At 39.1% G+C, this 25,530-nt stretch overlaps 1 protein-coding gene across 2 annotated transcripts; it reads left to right on the forward strand.

The window, feature by feature from the left end:
- The first annotated feature begins 8 nt into the window (after window positions 1-8).
- Window positions 9-25,209, forward strand: Psma6 (proteasome 20S subunit alpha 6). Of its 2 annotated transcripts, XM_004867557.4 has the most exons (7): window positions 9-208; window positions 13,227-13,321; window positions 13,779-13,860; window positions 14,598-14,753; window positions 21,277-21,455; window positions 22,898-22,992; window positions 24,987-25,209. In XM_004867557.4, exons 1-7 carry the CDS (start codon window positions 133-135, stop codon window positions 25,042-25,044), a joined length of 741 nt encoding a protein of 246 aa, XP_004867614.1. In that variant the 5' UTR covers window positions 9-132; the 3' UTR covers window positions 25,045-25,209. The 2 variants fall into 2 exon arrangements, with proteins under 2 accessions (XP_004867614.1, XP_021102292.1); XM_021246633.2 differs by lacking the exon at window positions 22,898-22,992.
- Window positions 25,210-25,530: the final 321 nt, after the last annotated feature.

The following is a 25,530-nucleotide window of genomic DNA, read 5'->3' on the forward strand; positions in this document are numbered from 1 at the left end:
TTCGGCCTGCAAGCGCGGAAGTAGCCAGGCCGGTGACCCGGAAGCAGTCGCTGCAACTTCCGGGTGGTGCCTGTAAGCTTGGTGCTGCAGCTGAGGGACCCGGAGCCTGCTTGAAATAGTGGGTGCACCAACATGTCCCGTGGTTCTAGCGCTGGGTTTGACCGCCACATTACCATTTTTTCGCCCGAGGGTCGGCTCTACCAAGTAGGTGAGTGAACCAGGTCTGTCTGTGGTCCACCCGAATTGCCCTGTCATGGTTCGGCCTGCAGCAAGCAGACGCGGCCGGAGTTTAGCCTGGGTCTGCAACAGGGCCGGGCAGGAAGGGAGAAGGGCCGAGGCTGGGTTGAACCCCATGGTGTTCCCGCCCCTGTTTGGCCAAGGCTGCGAGGCTTGCTCTACTCAGGGCGACCGCCGCACCTTCTGAACACAATAGAGAGTTAAGGAAGGTACGGTTGTGTTGCTGCCTCTGGCTTCCTGGGGGCCCGTTCAGTTCCATTTTGTCCTGGGTAGGCCCAACCTCTTCCCTAAGGAGTAGTTGGTTCCTTAACCTCCACTAAGATGCCTCCTTGCTGCTTTCCTTTGTTTGCAGCATGGACATCTTGACCTATGCTTAATTCCAGGCCAGCATTCAGGACCTCTGTCAGGCACTGTGCTGGTTCTAAGGAGTACACACACCCTCTCCCCTACTGAAACACACAGCTTATGGGAGTGACAGATACGTAACCAAACAGAAAAAGTGCCAGTTTACAAATATCTATAGGGTCCAAGACACCTTTGCAAAACTAGTAGAATGATTGGTTCTCAGTTACAGAGCTGCTCTTGAAACTCCATTCCTCATTTAAGCTGTTTGAGTACTCTTCATCTTTCAAAAGCTAGTTCTGAATTGTAGATGAGGTACAGTGGTACTAGCTGTTTACTGTAGAACTGCAGTAGTGAAATAAACTAGTTAACAATTGTTCGGTAAAACATATACTTTGTTGAATTGAAATAGTAAAGTTTAGGTTATGATTGTAAGCCGGACTTTGACATCTTGCCAGAGAATTTAGTGCCAGAAGAGCCTGATGTAAGCCTGGTGTAGTGTTGCACACCTGTGATCCCAGTACTCTGGAGGCTGAACCAGGAGGATCACAAATTTGAGGCCAGGCTGTGGTACATAACAAGACCTTGTTTGAAAAAACTGGGGGGGGGGGGGGGCTGATTTACATCTGGTCCATGATAGTTTTTTGTTTTTTGTTAAGTTTAGTACCTCCATGCCTTTGCAAACAGTAATATAATCATCTTGTTTGGAAATGATAAGTAGAGAATTGGTCTGTAGATGAGGATCTATTCACCTGTAAAATTTAAAAATAAGTTTAAAGATGACTTATAGTGAAACTGATCCAGTGTATTACTATAGACTGGGCATAATGTGGCAAGGAACAACGTCATATTGACGTACTTAGGTAAGTAACCCTTTTAACTTAGTTGAAAAATGTAACTTGCCTCAATGATTTTTCATTTGTAGTGTTTTATTCCTGCATTTTAAAGGACTTTTCTATATTAGACTACTGCTTTGAGTGTTCTGCTTTGTGCTTGTTAATTTGTGAACAGAAAAAAGCCACACTTGACCTATACCTTGCTTCTATTTACTGTACTGTGGAATCAAGCCATAAAGCATAGCCTTTAATACTTCCCAGATTTGGTGAATAGAAAAATTGAATATAGTGTCATTTTAATAGGATTTGAAAAAGAACATAGTTCCAAACAAGTTTAATATCCAGACAGTGATTTTTAATCTCTGCTTTGTTGAATAACACACTCCTTCTGTTATTCCTAACATTAATTATACATCGTTAAGAAAAAGAAAGTGAAAGAATACTTAGGATGAGCAAGCAGTAGAGTGAAGTGTTTGTGATCTGTCCCAGCTCTGCTTCACGCAGGTCCACTTGGGCAAGTTAGCTGACCTTTGCCTTAGTTTTTGTTTGCAAAATTGGGCTAGTAATTTCTTCTTAAGAGGTTTGAGGATTAAATAAGGCATTGTACATAGAATACTTAGTGTATTTGCCACATATTAATTATTAAGTGTTATTAAATGCCTATTCTTTGGCTTTGCATGTGTATATGTGTGTGTTTTAAAGAAGCAGTTCTACAGACATGGAATATTTCCCTTTCTTTGGGTCTATCCATATATATATCCGGATATATGTATGTAATATTGTAAATGCTGTTTATTAGTTTATAAAGCTAATAATCTTTAAGATCTTTAGAGTTCTTTCAAGACAGAGCATTAAAAATTGTAAGGTGTGAGTTGTTGATATTAACAACTAAAAAAAGTGTAAAAATGGGATCATGTCAAGGAAAGGAAAGATTAGTGGAAAAGAATGTTCATTGTCTTCCATAGTTGGAACTCAAAGGATAAATGTTGGAGTTGGGGTAAGACTTAGTAATAGAGTTCTTACTTTGCATGCCCAAGCACCTGGGTTCCATCTCCAGTACATACATACATGTGGTTACAGTGCTAACCACAAATATAAACGTAACTTAAAACATTGACAGTGTTTGCTCCTAAGAAGTAGTGAGACTTTAAAAAAAAAAATTATACCCTCTCATGACTATTGAAAAAAAATTTTTTTAGCTTGTGTATAAGTTGTATGTGTGCACTTGTGTGTATTAAAAATTATAGAGCACCTAGGTTTGAAATTTCATTTCAGGGTTGGGGATGTAGCTCAGTGGTGGAGCGCTTGCCTAGCAAGTATGAAGGCCTGTGTTCATTCTCCAGCACTTTGAGGGTAGTTAATTTTAGGGAACCTAGTTTATATTTAACAACATCATGTTGTATGCCTTAAATATACATAATTTTTTAAAAAAATCTAGTTTCAGGAATTCCTCAAGTTACCAGTGGGTAGCCTGAGGCTGTAGCGGACCAGATTAATCTCAACTACTTTTAGGCCCCCTCTTCTACTTGCTGATCTTTTGCTGGGTAAGTCTGGTAAAGGAGAAGAGAAATTCACTTGGATTTGCCTGTCAGATGTGTGGACTGGGTCTCACTGTGTAGTTCAAACTGGCTTGGAACTCACTGTGTAGCCCAGGCTGGCCTCCAACTCACAGCAGTCCTCCTCCCTCAGCCTCCTAAGCAGTGGGATTACAGGCGTTTGCCACCTTGTCTGGCTCCCTGGTTTCTTCTAAGAAAGAAGCATGCATGATAGGGAGCTCAGAAGAAATGGACCTATAAGGATAAACAGATTAGAAAGGACAGTTTCTAAATAAAATATAGAAATAACATTGTGTATTGAAGTTAGATTTCCTGGGTTAGAGTTCTAGCTCTATGACAACTATGAGAACTATTTTTTTTTTTTGGTACCGGGGATCGAACTCAGGTCCTTGTGCTTGCACAGCAGGAGGCGAAACCACTGAGCTAAGTTCCTGGCCCTTGCACTTGTAAAACAGAGGTGATCCACCCAGCATATAGCACTTAGAACAGTGACAAGCATATAGTAAACACTCAGATCTTTCTTATCTTTTTTTTCCCAATGCTAGGAATTGAATCCAGGACCTTCACAATGAGCTACATCCCCAGCTTTTTTTATTTTTATTTTGAGACAAAGTCTTGCTAAGTTGCCCAAGCTAGGCTTGAACTTGTGATCCTCTTGCCTCAGCCTCTCAGAGTCCTGAGGTTACAGGTGTGCACCACTGTGCACAGCTCTACTTAAGTGTTTCTGTAAATGATGCTGTCAGAGGATACAAGTGGCTGATGTATATGAAGTCTGAAGCTTCACAAAGAAATGAGCTAAGAAGTACAGTCATATGTTGCTTAACAGTGGGGATACAATCAGTGCCTGGTTGATCTCATTGTGCAACCGTCCTAGAGTACATTTGCACAGACTAAAACGGTACCACATCTTTGGGAGACACAATCTTAGGGGATCATAGTTGTTTATTTGGTCCATTACATTTATGCTGTTTATTGGTGACCAAAATGTTATGCAGTGAATGACTATATTTACCATTTGCCTGTTTGTATGTGTGTGTGACTCAGAATTGAACCAAGGGTCTCAATTAAGTTAACCCAGGCTGGCCTTGAATTTGTAATCCTAAGCCTCTGAAATTATAGGCATGGGCCACCACCTGGCTCTAATTGCCTCCTTTGTAATTGAAAAAAATAATTCTCATTTTAAAGCAGTGTTTCACAGCCCAAACTTTTCACACCCTTCTTGACTCCAATTTGAAATTAAGTGTATGTACATATGTATGTAAATAAATATATATATAGCTACAATGAATGGAATCAAACAGTGTTGTGTTTTCAAACATGTTTTCCCTACTCTTTTCTAAGGATTTCTAATGGTCCGACTTCCTGGAGGATAGCTGTCTTAAAAAGCAAAATACTGAGAAACACTATGAAATGAGCTATACACTTCCCCATTACGTAGGGAAAGACAGACTAAGCAGTTTTGTCTGAAGCAGTAAGATTCAAAAAATCTTAAAGCTTTTAGCCACGTAGTATTGAAATTGCCCCAGTAAAACATCGTGTCTCAATAACCAAACTATAGAATATATGGATCTCTCAATTCATTCTTTTTTTTTTGGTACCAGAGATCGAACTCGAGTCCTTGCTCTTGTGAGGCAGGCGGCAGAACCACTGAGCTAAATCCTTGGCCTCAATTCATTCTTATTTTTCTAGCTTATGTTTATTTGGAGGAGTGGATATATTTATATCTCAAAAGTCATACCAGGTGTGGTGGCACATGCCTGTAATCCCAGCACTCAGGAGGCTGAGGCAGGAGGATCGCTGCAAGTTCGAGCCCAGCCTGGACTACATAGTGAGTTCAGGGCCAGCCTGAACTACAAAGAGAGACACTGACTCAAAAAAACAAACAATTGGAGTCTTTGAAGGTTGGGTGTGGTGATGGATGGCCTGTGATCCCAGCATTGGGGAGGCTGAGGCAGGAGGATTGGCATGAGTTTAAGGCTAACCTGAACTACATGAGATTTTGTCTCCAAAAAAAGTCATTACAGTAGGGCCTGGGATTTAGCTCAGTGGTTCCGCCGCCTGCCTTGCAAGCGGAAGGACCTGAGTTCGATCCCTGGTACCAAAAAAAAAAAAAAAAAAAAAAAGTCATTACAGGATTTTAACAGAATTATGGCTAGGAAAAGTCTTGAGCTGTGTTCCTAGTAGAACCTCAGAATCATGCGTCCGTGCCTGGTCATACTTGACAAGTATCCATGAAGGGACTGAATCTGCAGTTGCCAGCCTCATCGTCAGAGCTGCCAGCACTGTGAGCCGTTGTGTGATACCGTGTGCTTGTCTGGAACTTTTGCCATAGTACCTTTTATGTTAGCCGTTTTTTCCTAGCGTTATATATAGTAAATGAATTTTTAAAAAAAGTTGGGAAAGTGCTGGGGAAAATTGCAGGGAAGGTAGCAAAGTGAGTAAGAGATTACTGCAGGAAAGACATCTCCATAAACAAGACAGCAAGCTGGGTAGTAGCACAGGCCTGTAATGCTAGCACTCTGGGAGGCTGAGGCAGGAGGATCGCAAGTTCAAGCCTAGCCTGGGTAATAATACTATTATTCACATGGCTATAGGAGAAATAGGTATTTGCAAGTATGGACCCAGAGCAAGATATTAGTAGTGATTATATAGGTGACCGCTAAATTTATGATACGGGGTAAAAACACCCTGGGTTAGGGAGAAGTGATAGAATCCTGCCAAATACCAGCATTTAAGTTGCTGCTTGAAGAAATGGAAGCATGAAGGAGGCTGAGAAGGGAAGGTCAGAGAGGTAGAAGAGTAGTTGGAATGATATTCTTAACTAACAACTTTAAATAAAGAATGTAGCTTCTGGGGCTGGGGATTTAGCTCAGTGGTAGACTGCTTGTCTAGCAAGTGTAAGGACCTTGGTTCAGTCCTCAGCACACAAAAATTTTCTTTTTTTTTGGTACCAGAGATCGAACTTGGGTCCTTGCACTTGTGCAGCAGGCGGCAAAACCACTGAGCTAAATCCCTGGCTCACAAAAAAATTTTTTAAAAGATGAATACAGCTTCTCAAATGCTTTGCAGCCATGGTGACTATGTAAGGAACATTGCCATCAACACAGAATTTCTTGAGGATAGCATTGGTCTAAAGAGAACAAGGAGAACTCCCTTAATGAATCCTAGCAAATTCACAGGTGCAATCTCCGTTGAGAAGCATTTTTCATATATAAAATGTGTTTTTTTGTCGTCGTTGTTTGACAAAAGTTATTTATTTATTTATTTATTTATTTATTTATTTATTTATTGGGTACTGGGGATCGAGCTCAGTTCCTTGGGCTTTCGAAGCAGGCGGCAGAGCCACTGAGCTAAATCCCTGGCCCTATTAATCTGGGTGTGGTAGCGCATGCCTGTGATCCCAGCACTTGTGAGACTGAGGCAGAAGGAGTGCTGCGAGTTCGAGGCCAGCCTGCACTACAGAGTGAGACCCTGTCTCAAAAAAACAAAACAAAAGAAGTTTGTTATTAGGAGCTTCCTTTTGTGGCTTTATAAGCAGATACAGTGGACTCTTGACTTACGGGAACTCAGTTCACTTGTGAGGGCTCCAGTTGGTCAGTGAAGGCTCAGGCTCCTCTACACAGCCTTCAAAGTCTCTCCTGTACACAGGCAGATCTCAGTAGCCTTAGAGAGACACTGCCCCAAGATTTCTCAGTTAACCCCACACAGGAAAGGATGTTGTAAGGTTCCTTCCAGAACTCTTTAAGGGTTAAATCTGTGTCTAAGATTGTCTGGAAGCACAGGCAGCCAGCATGTGGGTCATAACTCAAGACTGTTCGTAAGTTAAAACTAAAATTCCTGTTGTAACTCAAGGGTCCACTGTACTCATTTAGTCCTGGCGTGGCATACACAGAACACAGATCAGAGAAGTAATGCCAGCAAGTGAGAAGGGCAGAGGAGATGAACCAGGGAGGGAGGGCATCTGGGAAAAGATGTGAACACTTGCTTACGCTTCAGTGCTTTGGGACAGTTGGGAATGAGGGTCAAATGTTGCCACAAGCCAAGGAATGCTGGCAAAAACAAACGAACTGAAAACAGAAACCCCCCAAAATATATTCTCTCCCAGTTCTGGAGTCCAGAATCCATGTTACTGGGCTGAAATCATGATGCTGGACAGGGCTGCTCTCCCCCTGGGGGTTTTAGGAATCAATTCCTGCTTGGAAGTTCTGCTTCTAGAGCTGCCTGCATTCCCTGGCTTGTAGCTTCATCATTCTGAACTCAATCTTTCTGCTTCCCTTTTAGAAGGATACAGATGATTGCATTTAGGGCCTGCCAAGATAGGTCCCTTATCTCAAGAGTCATAATTCAGTTACCACTGAAGCCCTCCCCCCTTTTTGCCATTTAAGGTAACATAGGCTCCGGGTATTAAGACATGGATGGATAGCTTTCGGGAGGGGATTTTCCAGTCTACTGCACCCTATACAGAGTGTATGAAATCGTTGGTTTATTTTAAAAAACCCAACTTTTTACTTTGTTGATTGTCTCTGGTCTTTATTATTCTGATTTGTGTTTATTTTGCTCTTTTCTAGCTTTTTTTTTTTTAAGAGGAGAGGTTTGATTTGGCACACATTTTTGTAGCTTCTGAAGTTGTAAATTTAGGTAATTGATTTTAGACTTTTCCTAATTAACACTTTCTCACTGGTTTGGACCACCATACATGCATGAGTGTCCCATAGGGTGGCTTGTACCACTGGTCATGCACGTGGTAGGTACAGTCATGCATGGGATAGTCACACTGATACCACCAGTAGTACAAGCTGCCCAGCAATGAGACATATGAATTACAGCCCTATTGTGAACATGTTAAAGGAATTAAGGCTACATAAAAATTACTGCAGAGCCAGGCTTAGTGGTATACACCTATAATCCCAGCGTTTGGGAGACTGAGGCAGGATGATCATGAGTTCAAGGGCAGCATGGACAACATAGCAAAACCCTGCCTGAAAAAACAAAACCAACAACAAAAAACCCCTCCTTGGTTTGTTGGAAGAATTCATTTCCTTGTGGTGTAGAACTGAGGATCCTAGTTTCTTGCTAGCTATTGTCAGGAGACCATTTACGGTATTAAGCCTACAAGGCAATCTCTACAGTAAGTCTGCTAGCAAGAGCGTGTCTGCAAGCTAGAATAAGTCATATATTACGGGGAAAGTAGCAGTCTGTCACCTCGGCCATACTCTGTTTGCTAGGACAGGTTATAGGTCCTGCCCACACTCAACCGCAGGGAATTACACAAAGGTGTAGATACCAGGAGGCAGGGATGCGGGCGCTTAGAGTGTATACCACAGAAGTAAAATTCTAAACGCTGTTGCCGCTACATACTACAAATATTGATACATTTTTACATCTCAAAAAAAATATTTCCAAGTTTCCCTTTCAGTTTCTTCTGTGATCCATAGATCATTTAGAAGTATGTTGTGTTATATGTATGTATGTATGTATGTATGTATTTATTTATTTTGGTACCAGGGATCAAACTCAGGACCTTGCACTTGCGAGGCAGGCAGGGGCACCACTGAGCAAAATCCCCAGCCCCTAGAAGTATGTTTTAAAATTATCAATTATTTAAAGATTTCAGTACTTAAAGATTTACTGATCCCCATTTTATGGCCTAGCATACCATGTGCACTTGAGAGGAATATGTTCTTCAGTTGTTGCCAGTAATGTTCTAGGGATAGATATCAACTAGGTCCAGCGTGGATGACAGTGTGGCTCAGATTGTGTAAGATCCCTGCCTCCCTTGTAAGAGTTGCCGAGTGGCAGTGTGAAATCTTCATCTGTGTGGAATTGGCCAGCTCTTTCTTCCGTTTTTTCTTTCATGTATTTTGAGTCTCTTTTAAGTTAAATATATTTGTGATTGTTATGTCTTCTTGATGAATTGGTCCTTTTTTCATTATGAATTGTTTTTATCTCAGTTAACATTCTTTGAGTTGTAGTCTCCTCTCCCATCCCCACCCCTTTTGGGCTTTCACTATGTAGTATTTAGAACATTTTTGCTTCATTCCCTCCTCTCTGTATAGGACACCAGTTACACATATATTACCCATTTTGATGCTGACTCACAGATTCATTGTTTCAGTCTTATTTTCTCTCTAAAGATTGAATAGTTTGATTCACTTTGTCACTTTGCTTTTGTCTCCATTCTGCCGTAAAGTCTGTTCGGTGAATTTTTGTACTTTAGATTTTTTTTCTTTTTTGCTATGTTGAGTAGTTCTAGATTTTATCCCAGACATTTGTATATGTTATATTGTAAAGTGTCTGGATTCTATTGTATTCCTCCAATGAGTGTTGACTTGTTTTGTTTTGTTGGCGTAGGTAGTTAATTTGGTTAAATTCAAGCCACAAAGTCTCTCTTGCTTGGCATTTCAAATCTCACTTAGCTAGAATGCTTCTAAACTACCTTGAAAACTTGTGGCTATGAATTTAGCTGGAGATATGATCTGTGCTTGTAAATAGAAGTTAGGGGCACCCCCACACTGGCACTCTTCCTTTCTCCCTCACTTTTGAGCAGCTGGGGTTACCCCAAATGTTCTCTAGTTCTTCAGGCCAAAAAGACTGAGGTGAAGTGGAGTTTAGCACTGACTGCTGTCAGGCATTGTGAGCAATGAAAGTGCGAAATCTGCCCCATGCATTCCCTTCTCCCTGGAGCTCCCTGTCCCTGTAGAAACTGACTCTGGTGTCTTTAAGTAGTTGTTTTGCCTAGAGTTTGTAGGTTGTTTTGGTTTTGGTTTTGGTTTTTTGAGACAAGGTCTTGCTTTGCTGCTCAGGCTGGCCTGAAACTGTGGGCTCAAGCAGTCCTCCCACCCTAGCCTCCTAGCTGCCTGGGCCTACAGGCTTGGGCTACTGTGCCTGGATGGGGCTACAGTTTTTAAATTTGTAGAGAGTTTTTCTATTAAAAGCTTTTTTAGCTATATCAGAATTGAGCAGTTTAAAAATTGTATTTTAGAAGTTAACTTGTGACAACATAGTGGGGTGAGAAAAGCTAGGTTTTATAATTAGCCATTTAAATCTAAACTGAATTTGATTTCCTTGAAGTGAATTTTCTTTTTTTAAAATAAATTTTATTTTATCCCATTCCCCCCTCAACCCCCCTCCCCTCCCTATGTACAAAAGCTATTTCCATTTTTTTCCTTCTGTTTTCAGTTTTTTCTTGTTCCTTCCTTCCTTTCTCCCTCCCTCCTCCCTTGTTCCCCTTCCCATTTGAGCACTTTCTTCCCATTTCCTAACATCCATTATACATCTCAGTCCGTATTCCCACATTCAGTTTCTCACACCAGAGAAACAATGTGGTATTTAAACATGTGTGTCCAATTTACTTCATTGAAGTGAATTTTCTAGAATTTTTTTGTCTTGTTCTTTTTTCTGACATATAGTAATTTTGAAATATTTGATAAAAATTCTTATTACAGTTCTTATTTTTTTATATCTTTATTGGTACATTTTAGGTATACAATACATTTACATTTATCATTGGGTGCTTGTACCTGAACATGATGTATCTTGGTTCTTATTTTTTCCCCATTACCTTTGTGCCCTTCACCCCTCCACCCTTCCCTATTTACATAGATTTTGTTTCCATTTTTTTTTCTTTCTCATAATTTTTCCTTTCCCTTCTTCCCTTTCCCCTTCCCCTCCTGCCACCCCTACACCTTTGGACCTTTTCCTATTTCAGATTATCAGTTATTCATTTTAATCACTTTCATCCTTATTTACACTCAGTTTCTCACACTAGAGAAACTATATGGTATTTACACATGTGTCCTATTTCACTTAAGAGGATGGCCTCAGTATGCATCCATTTAGCTATAAACGTCTCTAGTTTCTCGTTCTTTATGGCTGAGTACTCCATTTTATTAAAAAACCACATCTTCTTTATCCGCTTTCCAGTTGATGGGCACTTGGGCTGTTTCCAAGCTTTAGCTATTACAAACTGCTGCTATAAACATAGGTGCACATGTATCGCTGTGGTATGATTCTTTTAATTTTGGGGGAAGATACCCAGTAGGGGAATAGCTGGGTCAAATGGGACCTGTAGGCCAGGGATTTAGCTCAGTGGTTTCGCCACCTGCTACGCAAGCGAAAGGACCCGAGTTCGATCCCTGGTAGCAAAAAAAAAAGAGACCTGTAGTCCTGGTTCTTTGAGGTATCTCCATACTGATTTCCACAGTGGTTGCACCAGTCTGCACTCCCACCAACAATGGAGAAGGGTTCCTTTCTCTCCCCACCCCCAGCATTTGTTATTGGTTGATTTCTTGATAGCAGCCATTCTTTGTGGGGTGAGGTGGAATCTCAGTGTTGTTTTCATCTGCATTTCTCGAATGACCAGTGATGTTGAACATTTTTTCATATATTTATTTGGTGCTTTTACTTCTTTGTCTGAGAAATGTCTATTCATTTCAGATGCCCATTTTTGAATTGGGTCTTTGAATTTGGGGGGTCTGATTTTTTTCAGTTCTTTATATATTCTTGATAGACCTTTGTCTGAGGTACAGCTGCTAAAAATTTCTTCCCACATTGTACGTTGTCTCTTAGCTCTGTTGGTAGTTTCTCTTGTAGTACAGAAGCTTTTTAATACGATGAGATCCCAGTTGTTGATTCTTTGTCCTAGCTCCCTTGCTACTGAAGATTTGTTCATAAAGTCTTTTCCTATGCCCATGTCAGTAAGAGTTTACAGTTCTTATTCTTAAAAATGCTTTGGTTTCATAAGTAGTATCTTCTTCAGTTGGTCCTCATCCCCTGTGGCTTTTTGGACAGATGAGGCAGGTGGAATTTTGAAGCTATTATGTGTCAAAATGTACAAGGTGTAATGAAAACTACAGTGAATGTTTACATTTAAAAAAAATGTATTACAGTAAAAGACACATTGCCATTAATCCCCCTCAGAATACTCCTCCTTGCTTTAGACATATCCCATTATTCTCGACACTTTCTGAAGCAGTTCTGGAAGTCCTCTTTCATGTCTTCAGGGCTGCCTTGATGTCCTAAATCAATTCCACATGTTTATAGCAATTTCTGTCAACTAAAAACATCACAGTGTATCCTCATCCATTTTATTGACTGGCTCTGGCACCATGTGCCTTCTGTCTCTTCTCCAAAGTCAAAATGACCATGAAAGGTAAAGGTTGTGAATTGATTTAGAACATCGAGGCAGCTGCGGTAGTGTAACTGTAGTAGTAAATTATTAAAAATTTAAACACTCACTGTATTTTTTTATCATACCACATAATGATTAGAATTATGTTTTTCTTTTAAACTATTGTATATTTTCTATATTTTTACAATGGGAAATATTTTTCCTAATTACAAAATATGTTTATTAAATATAAATACTAGTAAGTAAGTAGCACAGAAAGTTACAATCTTACCTGTAACCTGGCTTCCCCAAAGACAGTTGTCACCTAAACTGTGCTGCCATTTTGATCCCAATACTTAAACCCATGGGTTGGATTTAGGGCAGCACAAGCTGGAGTTTGTTATCAATAAACTAAAGATCCATATGTTGGAACTAATGGGACACTTACAAAAAGCATTATCCAGAAAAATTCAACTTAACTGGACAAAAAAAAATCAATGCAAAATTACTTAACAGCAGCTAAAACCACATGTAGTCAGATTATTGACCAATAGCTAACAGAAGTATTAAGCCCTGAAAAATTTTAGAGCACCTAAATTTGACCTAAGAAAACTAGACATGTTAGAAATAACACCCCAGAACAAATGTTTAAAACAACAAAGTAGCCGTGGTACATGCCTGTAGTTTTAGCATTCAGGAAGCTGAAGCAGGAAGATCCTGAGTTTGAGGCTGACCAGTGCTGTATAGCAAGGTCCAGGCCAGCCTGGACTATGTATCAAGACTCTGTCAAAAAAAAAAAAAGACAAAACATCTAATTGATACCAACTTTATTGAGAATTTGGGACTTGAGCCTAATGAAATTGGAAAAAAATGGAGTTGGTTTAACTATGATTTGTTATTACCATTTCCATTACTTTGATGTTACATGTCTTGGGATGGCATTCCATGTTAGTTTGACCTCATTTTTTTGTTGTTTTTTGGTACCGAGGATCGAACTCAGGACCTTGCACTTGTGAGGCAGGCGCCAGAACCACTGAGCTAAATCCCTGGCCCTGACCTCATTTTTTTTGATGACTATTTCTTATTCTACTGGATGAATCTATAATAAATTATTCTACCTTTTAAAAAGCCCATTTTGTTTTGCAGAATATGCTTTTAAGGCTATTAACCAGGGTGGCCTTACATCAGTAGCTGTCAGGGGAAAAGACTGTGCAGTGATTGTCACACAGAAGAAAGTTCCTGTAAGTAATGCAGCCTAAATAGTTACTACAGAATATACTGCATGAGATTTTCATGTGTTCTTTTAAAGGTATATTTATTCTTGCTTTGACTCTGCTTTCCTATTAGTTATTCAAGGAGTATTTATTGAGATCAGCATACAGTTTAGCTGAGCAGACAGAAGTAACATGTTAAACTTTGTGGCATAATTATAATAAGTACAATGGGATTTCTAAGTTTGTTTCTTCTGGGACCTTGAGACAAGTTTGGTAAGCCCACTGGAAACATAGCTAGAAAAGGAAAATAGTCTTCCTCCTAACACCTGTCCTTTTTAAATTGGTTTTAACTGTAAAATGAGTATAAGACTATATGTCCATTAACTCCCATTAGATATGTTGTTATAGTTCCATAGTATTCTTCTTTTCTAACTGCCCAGGGACCTGTGAGGTTTTTAAATTTTTTATTTGATTTGTTCATTAGGATAAATTATTGGATTCCAGTACAGTGACTCACTTATTCAAGATAACAGAAAACATTGGCTGTGTGATGACCGGAATGACAGGTAATCAGCTAGATGTCTATTTAGGTACACAGTTCTTACGTTGTTTTCTTCAAGTAACTGTTGAGTTATGTATTAATTTTAAAGCTCCTTTTAGTGCCTTACATGTACATGTACAGTCTTCCAAGGCTGGTATCAATATTTTAAGAGTATTATAAGCTTTTAAAAATCACAAGTATAATGGAGTTAGGTCTCCATGCAACCATTGTAGAAACTTAAGCCCTTCTTGTAGATGCTGTATTTAGATGTTATTAGTAAAGGGGACCTAAGTCATATCTCACTTCAGATATGGTAATCATGACACTGGTTAAAAGTGAGTGACAATTATTATAAAAATTACTTTGGTTTTCTATTTTCTGAGATTAAGGGAAAATTCAAGCCTAAAAAATTGAGCAAGATTATTCTTCTCCTACTAGCTTGTTCTTTTGGGAGTTAGACACTTCTAGAAACTACTTTGACTGCTACTGATAGTGAAGGGCTCAGTATAAAAAGGCAATATGGTATTGAGAGCTCCTTAAATTTTTCCTTCTTATGAACTTGTTACTGAGTTACTCAGTATTCATTGGCCAAGGAAAAAGCCATAGTGGCCCCTCTTCTTTCCTTTACTCATACTGGAGATAAAGATAGAGATCTATATGGTGGGAAAATTTATCTGGCTTTCAGGTTCGTTCTTCTGAGGAGATCAGCATTGATTCATTCATTCATTCATTCATTCATTCATTTATTTATTGTGTTGTAAGCCGACAGCAGATCCCAGGTACAGAGGGCACGCTATGAAGCAGCTAATTGGAAATACAAGTATGGCTATGAGATTCCTGTGGACATGCTGTGTAAAAGAATTGCTGATATTTCTCAAGTTTACACACAGAATGCCGAAATGAGGCCACTTGGTTGTTGTAAGTATGCTACAAAATCTCCCAAATAATTGATCAGTTCTAATTTTTTTCAGAGAACACATATAAAAATTTGTAAGTAACACTCAGATTCTGAACATATGTTTTGGAAACTACATAAGGTGAGAAAATCTTGATAATAAATCAGGGCTGAAGGGTAGGTCTCACAGCAATACTTTGGACGTATCTTTTTGTGTGTGGCACTGGGAATTGAACCCAGGGCCTTCGAACTAAGCTACATTCCCAGCTGCCCTCCCATCTCTCTTTGAGATAGGATCTCACTAAGTTGGCCCAGGCTGGACTCAACTTGTGATCCTCCTGCCTCAGACTCCCAGAGTGCTAAGATTATAGGCAAGCACCACCATGCCTGGCCTAGACATGATCTTTAAGCTTTCCATGGTACTATTAGATTTTTATCAAAATATTTCTGTTTGGGATATGTGATTTGAAAGATTGAAATCTCTTATTATTAGGCTGTTATAAGGGCTTATTAATCAGAAACTTAGGGTGGGGCTCAGAAAACTTTTTTTTTTTTTTTGAGACAAAGACTCATTAAGTTGCCCAGGCTGGCTTCAAACTTGTGGTCTTCTCCCTCAGCCCTCTGAGTACCTGGCATTACAGTTGTGCATTACCACACCTGGCCAGTCATCAAATTTTACCTCAGACTGTCTCTTCTCCATCTGCTCTGTCACTTTTTCATTGTTCACTGATTTTGCTACCTAATTTGCCCATTTCTTTTCTCCCTTCTCAGTCTTCTTCGTCTCTCTTCTGTATTCCTTCATGAGTGATTCTAAAATCAAATTGTGATTGTTGCTCCCTTGTACAAAAATGATTCCTCTTTGACTGTAGGGTAAATCCCAAACTCCTTAAAATGATGTGACTGCTCTGTGGCAGAGGAAAGCTGCTAACCTCATGTCCAGCCAGGAAGCAGACCACAGAGAAGAGCCAGAGAGGTGGGGGCCCCACCCCAGCCCTCCCCCGTGGCCCACCTGGAGGTGCCCAGAAGTGTGCTTTACTAAGTTTTCCTAGGTGTCTCTCAAGCCAGTCGAACTGAAGTCAAAACATCCTTGTGATCTGTGAAATCCTGTTCATCTTGCCAGACCCTGAAGTGAAAAAGTATCTGTTGCCCGGCACTAGTGGCGTGTGTCTATAATCCCAGCACTTTGGGAGGCTGAGGCAAGAGGATTGCAAGTTAGAGCCCAGTCTGGGCAACTTAGCAAATTAGTGAGACTCTGCCTCAAAATTTTAGAAAAGCTGGGGGCAGAGGTTGGCTGGAGCTGTAGCTCATTGTGAAGGCCCTAGGCTCAATCCTCAGTACCATGCACACACAAAAAAAATTGTTTCCCCCAAGCAATAAATGGGTTATCTCTTTTGTGTTGCCTCCTCTTTTGTATATATCAAGTCTAAAATATAAAGAAAATTCCAGGGTCACATAATATTCTAATAAGGCAGATACTGATAATTCATAGTGTTAACGATATAAAGTTGAAAACTCCTCACTAGTAGATGCTATAAAAACATCTATACACTGTCCCTCTGCCACCCTGCCTGGGAGCCAGCTGATTATGGACTGAAACCTCTATAGATTGTAAGCCAAATAAACCTTTCCCCCATTAAAAAAAAAAAAACTATACATATGAGTAAAGTGGTTGGCTAGTACTGAATCTCACAGTGAGAACTAAGAGACTCAAGGGCTGGGGATATAGCTCAGTGGTACAGCACTTGCCCAGCTGTGTGAGGCTTTGGGTTTGATGCCCAGCACCTGTGTGTTACCCCCGTGAAAAGTTCAGATGTAGGTGTAAGTAAGCAGTAGGTAAGCCATTCCTCATACTTCATTATCATTATTAGCCCTTACTCATGTCTTCATTATCTTGCTGAGTAGGAAGTTTGATGGTGATGTTTATTTTAATATCCATAATGTGGTAACAGAGTTACAAAGCTATACAGAATTCAGGGTTTGGTTTGTGCTGACTAACTAGAAGGGCAATACCAATAATAACAAAGATTGGCCTTGAAAAGGTGGCCAGGTAGTGCCTAGGTGAGACAGACTTTGCAGCACCATTCCCAAAGAGTGTTAAGCATTTTGTTTTGGTTTTGTACTATGGGGGGGGGGGGACCCTTGCCCTGAGCTACGTACCCAGTCCTTTTTTAATTTATTTATTTGTTTGATTTTTTTTTTTTTTAAGATAGGAACTCATGGGCCCGGGAATTAGCTCAGTGGTTTCGCCGCCTGCTGTGCAAGTGCAAGGACCTGAGTTCAATCCCTGGTACCAAAAAAAAACCAAAAACAAAACAAAAAGATAGAAACTCACTAATGTAATTCAGGCTGGCCTTGAAGACTGTAGCTCATGCCTCAAATTCATGTCAATCCTCTTGCCCCAGCCTCTTGAGTTCTGGGATACAGGTGTGCACCACCATACCCAGTTAAAGTATTTCCTAAATTTAAAAGGGGGGGGTGGGCTGCAGGGATTTAGCTCAGTGGTTTTGCAGCCTGCTGTGCAAGCGCAAGGACCCAAGTTTGATCCCCAGTACCAAAAAAGGGGCGGGGGGAAGCTGGGCATGGTGGCACATGCTTGTAATCTCAGGACTTGGGAGGCTGAGGCAGGAGGATCGCAGTAAGTTCGAGGCCAGCCTGGGCTACATAATGAATTCAAAGCCAGCCTGAATTGCACAGCAGGGCCCTGTCTCAAAAAATAAAAATAAAAAAGTGTGTGGTGGGGAAGCAGTCCTTGCTCAAACAAATTTAAGAGTTATTGAATTAAATAGGTTGGTTGGCAGTAGAACATTTCAGAGCATTTACTATGCTGTTTATTATTTGTCTCCAGAAAAGATAATGAAAATGTTTTCCAAATTTATTTGACCAGGTAACATAAGAATTAGGTACCCCCCCTCCCCGCCCAAAAAAGGAAAACGTGTTGGGTACTAGCAAGGATTAGAATTGCAGATGACATTTTTAATGTTCAGACTCTTCCTTCCCCCCCCCATTAACTTTATTGGTACATTTTAGATATACAGTACAGTTACATTCATCATTGGGATCTTGTACCATTACATGAGTCTCTTGGTTCTTATTTTTTTTTCCCCTTCCCTTGCCCTCCCTTCACCCCCTCCACCCTTCCCTATTTGCAAAGACCTTGTTTCCATTTTTTTCCTCTTCTCATATTTTTTTCCTTTCCCTTTTTTCCCTTCCCCTACCCCTCCCAATTCCCCTGCTCTTTTAGACCTTTTCTTCCTGTTACACAATATCAGTTATACATTTTTAAAATTACAATATTTAGATCTAGGAGACATTACCACAAATTTACCGAATTTAAAAGGATATAGAGGGCCGGGGATTTAGCTCAGTGGTTCCACCACCTGCCTCGCAAGGACAAGGTCCCAAGTTCGATCCCCGGTACCAAAAATATTAAAAAAATTAAAGGATATAGAAAGCATATTACAAAAATCTTTTTTGAAATAAATTTGACAACTTCTAAGAAGTAACTTAGAAGACAAATTAATGAAACTAACTCTGGAGGAAATATAAAATTTGAATAGCACCTATTAAAGAAAGTATATTCCTAGCTTGAAAACCTACCTATATGACAACAGCAGGCTCATAAACATTTTAACTGATAAATTATATCAAACAAAGCAGAAAAAAGGAACACTTCTCCCCTCATTTTAAGAACTCAACATTGTGCTAATCCTAAAACTGTGGATAAAGATAATAGAAGAAAAAAATATGAACATAGATAGAAATTTGTTTAACAAAACAAACTATTAGAAGTCAGATCTGGCAGGATGTAGAAAGTGGTTTTGTTATAGGGATGGCAGTGTTGTTTCAGCATTGGAAGATCCACCCCCAAAAGTCATCATTTTAACAGAGGAAAGGAAAAAGCCATATGATCCTGTCACTAGTTGGAGAAAAAGTGTTGGACCAAATTCTACAGATGTTCATGGTAAAAGCTATCAGGAGACTAGAAGTAGAACACAAACTTCTCAACAAATTAAAGACATGTACTCCATACGTCCAGCAAGAACACCTTGTATGAATGGAGAAGATACAATGCTCTCTCCTCCAGGTGGGGAACAAGGGCAGATATGCCTACTCTTTATCTGACATTTAACTTTGAAACATAGTTCCCACCAAAATAGTCTAGCAATAAAATGACACAACTAGGATAGGATTGGCAGGGCAGAAGCAAAATCTTTATATGTAGATGAAATGATCATCTGCAGAGAAAATACTAAGAAATCTCTAGGAGCCCCTAGAACTTGTACTTGAATTTAGCAGGATTAGAAAACACAAGGTTTATATAAAAATTCAGGTCTGTGTATACTTGCTATAAATGAAAAATTGTATATTAAAATTTTAAAGTTACGTAGGAGTACAAAGGACCCAGAAAAGCCAAAAACAGTGTTGGAAGACGTTTAGCACCAATTTTAAGACTTCTTCTAAAGTTACAGTAATCAAGGCAGTGTTGGTGTAAGGAAAGACATATAGATCATTTGAATAAAACAATCTAGAAATAGAACCACACATATATGGTCCACTGAGTTTTGAAAGATTATTTAACATTAGCATTTTATAGAATATAAACTCGATTCAAGAGCCGAGGAAGAGATAGTGTCTTCAGCAAACAGCACTAGAACACCTGGTATCCATATATAAAAAATTAACCTCAAGCCTTTTTTTCCATACATGAAAATAACTTGAAGGGATCTATGAACCTAAATAAGAAAGCCTCAAAGTATAAAACTTTCAGAAAGTATAAGGGAAAATATTTATGAATTCAAGGTAGGCAAGAACTACCTAGGATACAAAAAACATGATGTATAAAAGAAAAAAATTGATAAATGAGATTCCATCAAAATTTAGAACTTTAAATGACATCATTAAAATGAAAAGTCCTTAAACAGACCATATTTACAATGCATATAACCTATGAGCAGAATATATAAAGAATTCTTAGAGCTCATTAATAGACAACCCAATTAAAATGTAGACATAAGATGATAAATAGCCAGTGTAGCACAAGGAAAGGTGTGCAACTCTAGAATCAGAAAAATACTAATCAGTACAATAATAAGACTGAATTATACACTCATTAGGGAGATGAAGTCAAAAGTTTTAAAAGCCTTGTCATGACTTTTTGTTGGATTCTCCTGCTTTGCGTTTAATTTGTCATGCCCAATGGATTCATTCTGCTGGGTTTCCTGGGGTTGTAATCCTCATTGTCTTTTCCTAGGGTATTGTCTAAAATTTTTTGGAGTGCTGGTTTGGTATTCATGAAGTTCCTGAGGTGCTCTTTATCATGAAAATATCTTATTTCTCCATCAATTTTGAAAGATAGTTTTGCAGGGTACATCAATCTGGGTTGGAGGCTGTTTTCCTTTAGGGCTTGAAATATGTCACTCCAAGCTCTTCTTGCCTTGAGGGTTTGCATTGAGAAGTCTGCTGTGATTCTGATGGGCTTTCCTTTGTATGTGATTTGTTTCTTTTCTCTCACTGCTTGTAGAATTTTATTTTTCTGTTGGATTTCTGGAATCCTAACTATGATATGCCTATGTGTAGATTTTTTTGATTAAGGCTAGCTAGAGTCCTATATGCCTCACTTATCTGTATGTCAAGTTCTTTTCCCCTGCTTGGGAAGTTTTCTGCCATCACTTCTGTGAAGAGTTTTTTTTATATCATGTGCACTCTCTCCTCTTTCTTCATTGACTCCAATCACTCTTATGTTATTCTTCTTTGCATCGTCTAGCAGGTGCTGGATTGATTTCTCATGTTCCCTTGCAATTTTTCTTTTCCTCCTCACTAATTGGAATCTTCTATATCTGAAATTCTATCCTCACATTGGTTCATTCTGCTGTGCAGACTTTCAATGGAGTTTTTAATCTCTTGGAAATCTGTTTGTATGTGTTTTATGGATTCCATTTGTTTCCTATGTTGGGATTCCATCATATTCCTCAGCTCCTCTATTTTTTTATCTGTGTCCTCTCTAGATTTATTAATCATGTCTTGCACCATGAGCAGAATCTTTGCTGTTATCTGAGTAATTATTTCTGATTTCATTTTTCCCAGATTCTCTTTTGTTGCCAATTCAGAGAGTCAAGGTGGTTGAGTATCAGAGTGTTCCATCTCGTTTCCCTTTGGGGTTGCTGTAGGTGATTCAGAAGTCTGTTTTTGAGGCTTGTTTATGTGTCTTCTCATTTCTACGGTGGGGGGGTGCTTTTGGCACCCACGCGACTCACCTTCTCTGCCCTAGGAGCTTGGGATGGCAGTGGGGGAGCTTCCTTCCGGGTGCTGGGACCGGCTGAGCTTCCTGTTCAGACTCTTTCTTAAAACTACAATACATCTTTTTGCAAAGTGGAAATGTATCTGTTACCTAATTTATGGTAACACCCTATATTTTATCAGTTTTCTTAAACCAAAACATCCTAAAATTAATGGCCAAAATAATGATTAGTAACTTAATGAGACACCACCAAGAAAGGCAGTCTTGTCTAAAGCTGTAAGCTGTTTACTTAGGATCTTTCTTTGCAGGTATGATTTTAATTGGTATCGATGAAGAACAAGGCCCTCAGGTGTACAAGTGTGACCCTGCAGGTTACTACTGTGGGTTTAAAGCCACTGCAGCAGGTGTGAAACAAACTGAGTCAACCAGCTTCCTTGAAAAAAAAGTGAAGAAGAAATTTGATTGGACATTTGAACAGACAGTGGAAGTAAGTTAAGCCAAAAGGAATTTTTTTTCTGCTATATAAAAGAATGGAGGTCTTTGCATAGTTGGTAGTATTAGACCACCTTTATAGAAAACCTGTTCCTGGGCCGGGGATATAGCTCAGTGGTTCTGCCACCTGCCTCACAAGCACAAGGTCCCAAGTTTGAGCCCCTGTATCAAAAAAAAAAAAAAAAAGCCTATTCCTGAGTTACGTTACAAGATCCAAACTTTTCAGCTTACTAGTAAAATTGATGTCATTCAGCTCACCAGAAAATGAACCCTGCTTAATTCCTGTCTTATTTCATAATGTATTTGAAACAGTGTTTAATGAATACATAAAATAGGACGATATAAATAAGAATAGGAAACAAGACCAGGCATATGTGTGTAGTTGATATGATGTGTATGGTTGCTATGGCCGAGAGAACTTATTAGGTTTAAGCTTCCTGATAATAAAAATGAAAACGTTGACTCATTAATATTGCTCTTATGGTCCTAAAGGAAAAAAAGGCACATACAGATTCTCGAGGAAGCAGTATACTGGGGTGCGCTAGCCTTCTGCGGGGTTCTTTTTTTTTTGGTACCAGGGATCGAACTCAGGAACTTGCACTTGCGAGGCAGGTGCCAGAACCACTGAGCTAAATCCCCGGCCCTCTGCAATGTTCTTACAGGGATTATTTATTGTGATAGGGAAAGTTTCTGAAGACTGACAACATGCTTCTGATAAATGATAAATACTTTTATATTTGGCTGGCAGTCTTACCTTACAGTAAGGGAAGATATAAAGTTCTCATCTGGGAGATAGTATGCCTTGTTTAAATTTAGTTTTTTTAAAGGTTTTTAAAATTGTATTTCATAATTATATTATATAAACCCACTTAAAACATTCTTAAATTGTTACTGTAAATTGCTTGTAGGTACAGACTGTTTTCCTCTCCATTTTACACCAGATTTTAAGCATAGTGCCTTGCAAATAATGGTCATTAAGGCTATAAACCTTTTTTTTTTTTGGTACCAGGGATCGAACTCACAACCTTGCGCCTGTGAGGCAGGCATGGTGCCACTGAGCTAAATCCCCGGCCCAAGGCAGTAAACTTTTATATAAATTACATTTTGTTTTCTGTACCTCTTTAATTTATGCCTTCACTTAGTAGAAACAAGTTTATTGTAATTGACTATTGGCACATTTAAGTTAAGCAGTTAGTAACAGTGTCACTGAAGCATGGAGCAGAAATGAATAGCTTGTGGTGATCTTACATGTTGTTGTTATTATTAATTTTTTTGGTACTGGGTATCGAACTCAGGACCTTGTGCTTGGGAGGCAGGCAGTGGCACCACTGAGCTAAATCCTTGGCCCTAACCTAGATGTTATTTATATAAGCCTGGGGTGAGAAAACCTTGCAATCTCTGAAAAATAGTAAATGTTAACATCCATACTTTTTTCAGACTGCAATTACGTGCCTGTCTACTGTTCTCTCAATTGATTTCAAACCCTCAGAAATAGAAGTTGGAGTAGTTACAGTTGAAAACCCTAAATTCAGGTGAGTTATATTGTCAGCCATGTATTTGAAGAAGTTTGCTAAGCCTACAAAGGTGGAGACTATGATTATATTTTTTTCTTCTACATCTGAAAGAGCTGCTTTAAAACTTAAGGAGGGGGCTGGGGTGATAGCTCAGTGACACGTGATAGCATGCTCAAGGCTGTGGGTTCAAACCCCAGCATTAACAAACAAACCTAATTGGAGTTTCTTTAAGGCAGACACCAGTGTCTCTCGAATTTCACAGTGCTTTTATATATAACACCAGAAGTGACATGAAATTTAGTTAAGTAAAATAAGCATAAGTGTTTTCTTCTTTTTGGTTTATGTCCAAAAGAAATTCAATTCCTAAAGTCATTTTCAGTTTTTCAGGTGGAGCTTGGCTAAGTGGGGCTCTGCAGAGCAATATGAAATATTGATACACATCAGACCATTACCCAGAAATCTTTAGAAACCCCAAACTTTGAAAACAGCTAATTAAATTGCAGATATTTGATGCTTGTGTGTTCTTATTCAAAGGAACTCATTCCCAAACCCAGGCTTCCATGATTCAAACACATACTGGTTGCTTAACCTACATCTGTTCATTGAATCCTCCCTATGAGGTGGTTTGCATACCAGTACCAGGATGTTCTTGTGATTAGTGAAAAATAGGATTAAATCCACAGATACAAGAAACTGCTGGGAGACATTTAACTATTATAAGTATGTATCTGTAAATCACAACCATTCTGATTGTGTATGGAATGAGGTGCTAAACAAGCTTAATTAGACTTTGAAGAGTTTTCACATAGTATGAATTTTTACTGAACATAAGTGATACAAATATGAAAAATTCGTAAGATTAAAGGGGGAAACACTTGAATCAAGCTTAACTTTATTTCTCTAGGAAAAGTTGCCTTTCTCTTAACGTATTCCCACCAGCTTGACTCAGCAGTGGTACATGCATGACTGTCCCATCCTGGCAGCTGGGACCCACTGGGGGTACAAATGCATCTAATCACTTTTATTGGTCTTTTTACTAATAAAAATCAGAAGAACCACCAAGGAACAAGAGAATAGTAAAAGAAAAATTTACCACTGAGCTTAATAATAATCTGTGTGTGAAATAACAGTGACTTTTTGTTTCAGCATCTTATATTAACAAAAGAGTATACGTAGCTTAGTTGTATAGCATCAGATGATTGAATTCAGATCAGAGCCACCTGGCAGCGAGATGTTTAGAGCAGGAACAATTTACAGGTCTCTCTAAAGAACTTGGGAGTTCATTCTCCTTTTTTTTCTGAGACCTTCTAAATTTCATTTGCATTTGTTAAATTATATAAACTACTCAATATTGTCACAATCACAACTTACACTACAAATGCCATTGTGACAGTTTTTGCTTTTTAGAAATCCATCAGACACAGGTCCCATCAATAAGTTTGCCAAGCAATTGATTACTTTCAAGACAAATATTTAGGAAATACGTGCTCAATATGGAGCACCTTCTAGCTAGTTATAATTTTATTTTCATAGACTTCTAAATCTGAGTGGCTTTTTTTTTTTGGTACCAGGGATTGAACTTGGGTCCTTGTGCTTGCACAGCAGGTGGCAAAACCACTGAGCTAAATCCCCGGCCATGAGTGGCTTTTTTTATAATTAAATTTCTCATTGAATTTTCTCTCAGCACATAGAAACTGGAGTTATACTGGGCACAAAAGCATTTTGGCATTGGAACTAAATAGAACACATGTGTAGCTTGCCTTTATACTATTCAGTTGAAGTATTTTCTGTCTCTGCTACAGCTAAAAGGTTTTGACCTAATTCTAGATCTGCTATTAAAGACGTAAACATTTTTGTATATAGATGAAGTTGACGTAATGTCTGGAATTCCTTCAAAATATGATGGAGTAGTAGCTGTATTTTTTAGAGTGGTTATTGTCTTTTGTATGTTTGAACTTCTCCATAATAAAATTGTTTGAAATGAACACTTGTTGGGTCTTTTACCCTTCTAGGATTCTTACGGAAGCAGAGATTGATGCTCACCTTGTTGCTCTAGCAGAGAGAGACTAAACATTGTCAATAGTTTACCAAATCCATGAAGCCACTTGCCTGTGCGTTTGATAACAACAGACCAACATTACGGAGGCCCTTGGATTGAAAGAAGAACCTCTCCCACTCCTGCCACCCAAGTGGTTAGGACTCTGTATAAATAAAGACAGTGCTTTTGGAAAATAATTGCATCATGTCTTGTTTTTACATAAACTGTTAACCATTCACTATTTTCACATGGTGGCTTTAGTCATTTTATTGACAGAAATATAAGTTTCCCTGGTTTAAGGAACTTAGCTCAGATTAAACTAGCTCTACAGCATAATTAATGAATAGCAAACCAGAATGCTGGCTTTGAAATCATCTCTGACTGTAAATTGGCATGTGGGACAAGGGTTTTATTTCATAGTCCTTCCTGATGGGATATTGCTGATTTGGGAAGGCTTTATAGTAAAAAGATTAGCCTGACTGAGTAGGTGTTTCTGTTTTCTGGCGGGGAGGGGAATT

The sequence above is a fragment of the Heterocephalus glaber genome, unplaced genomic scaffold (assembly GCF_053883595.1).
Source record: "Heterocephalus glaber isolate CG9 unplaced genomic scaffold, H.glaber_assembly_v1.0 deba00001662, whole genome shotgun sequence".
Classification (NCBI taxonomy): domain Eukaryota; kingdom Metazoa; phylum Chordata; class Mammalia; order Rodentia; family Bathyergidae; genus Heterocephalus; species Heterocephalus glaber.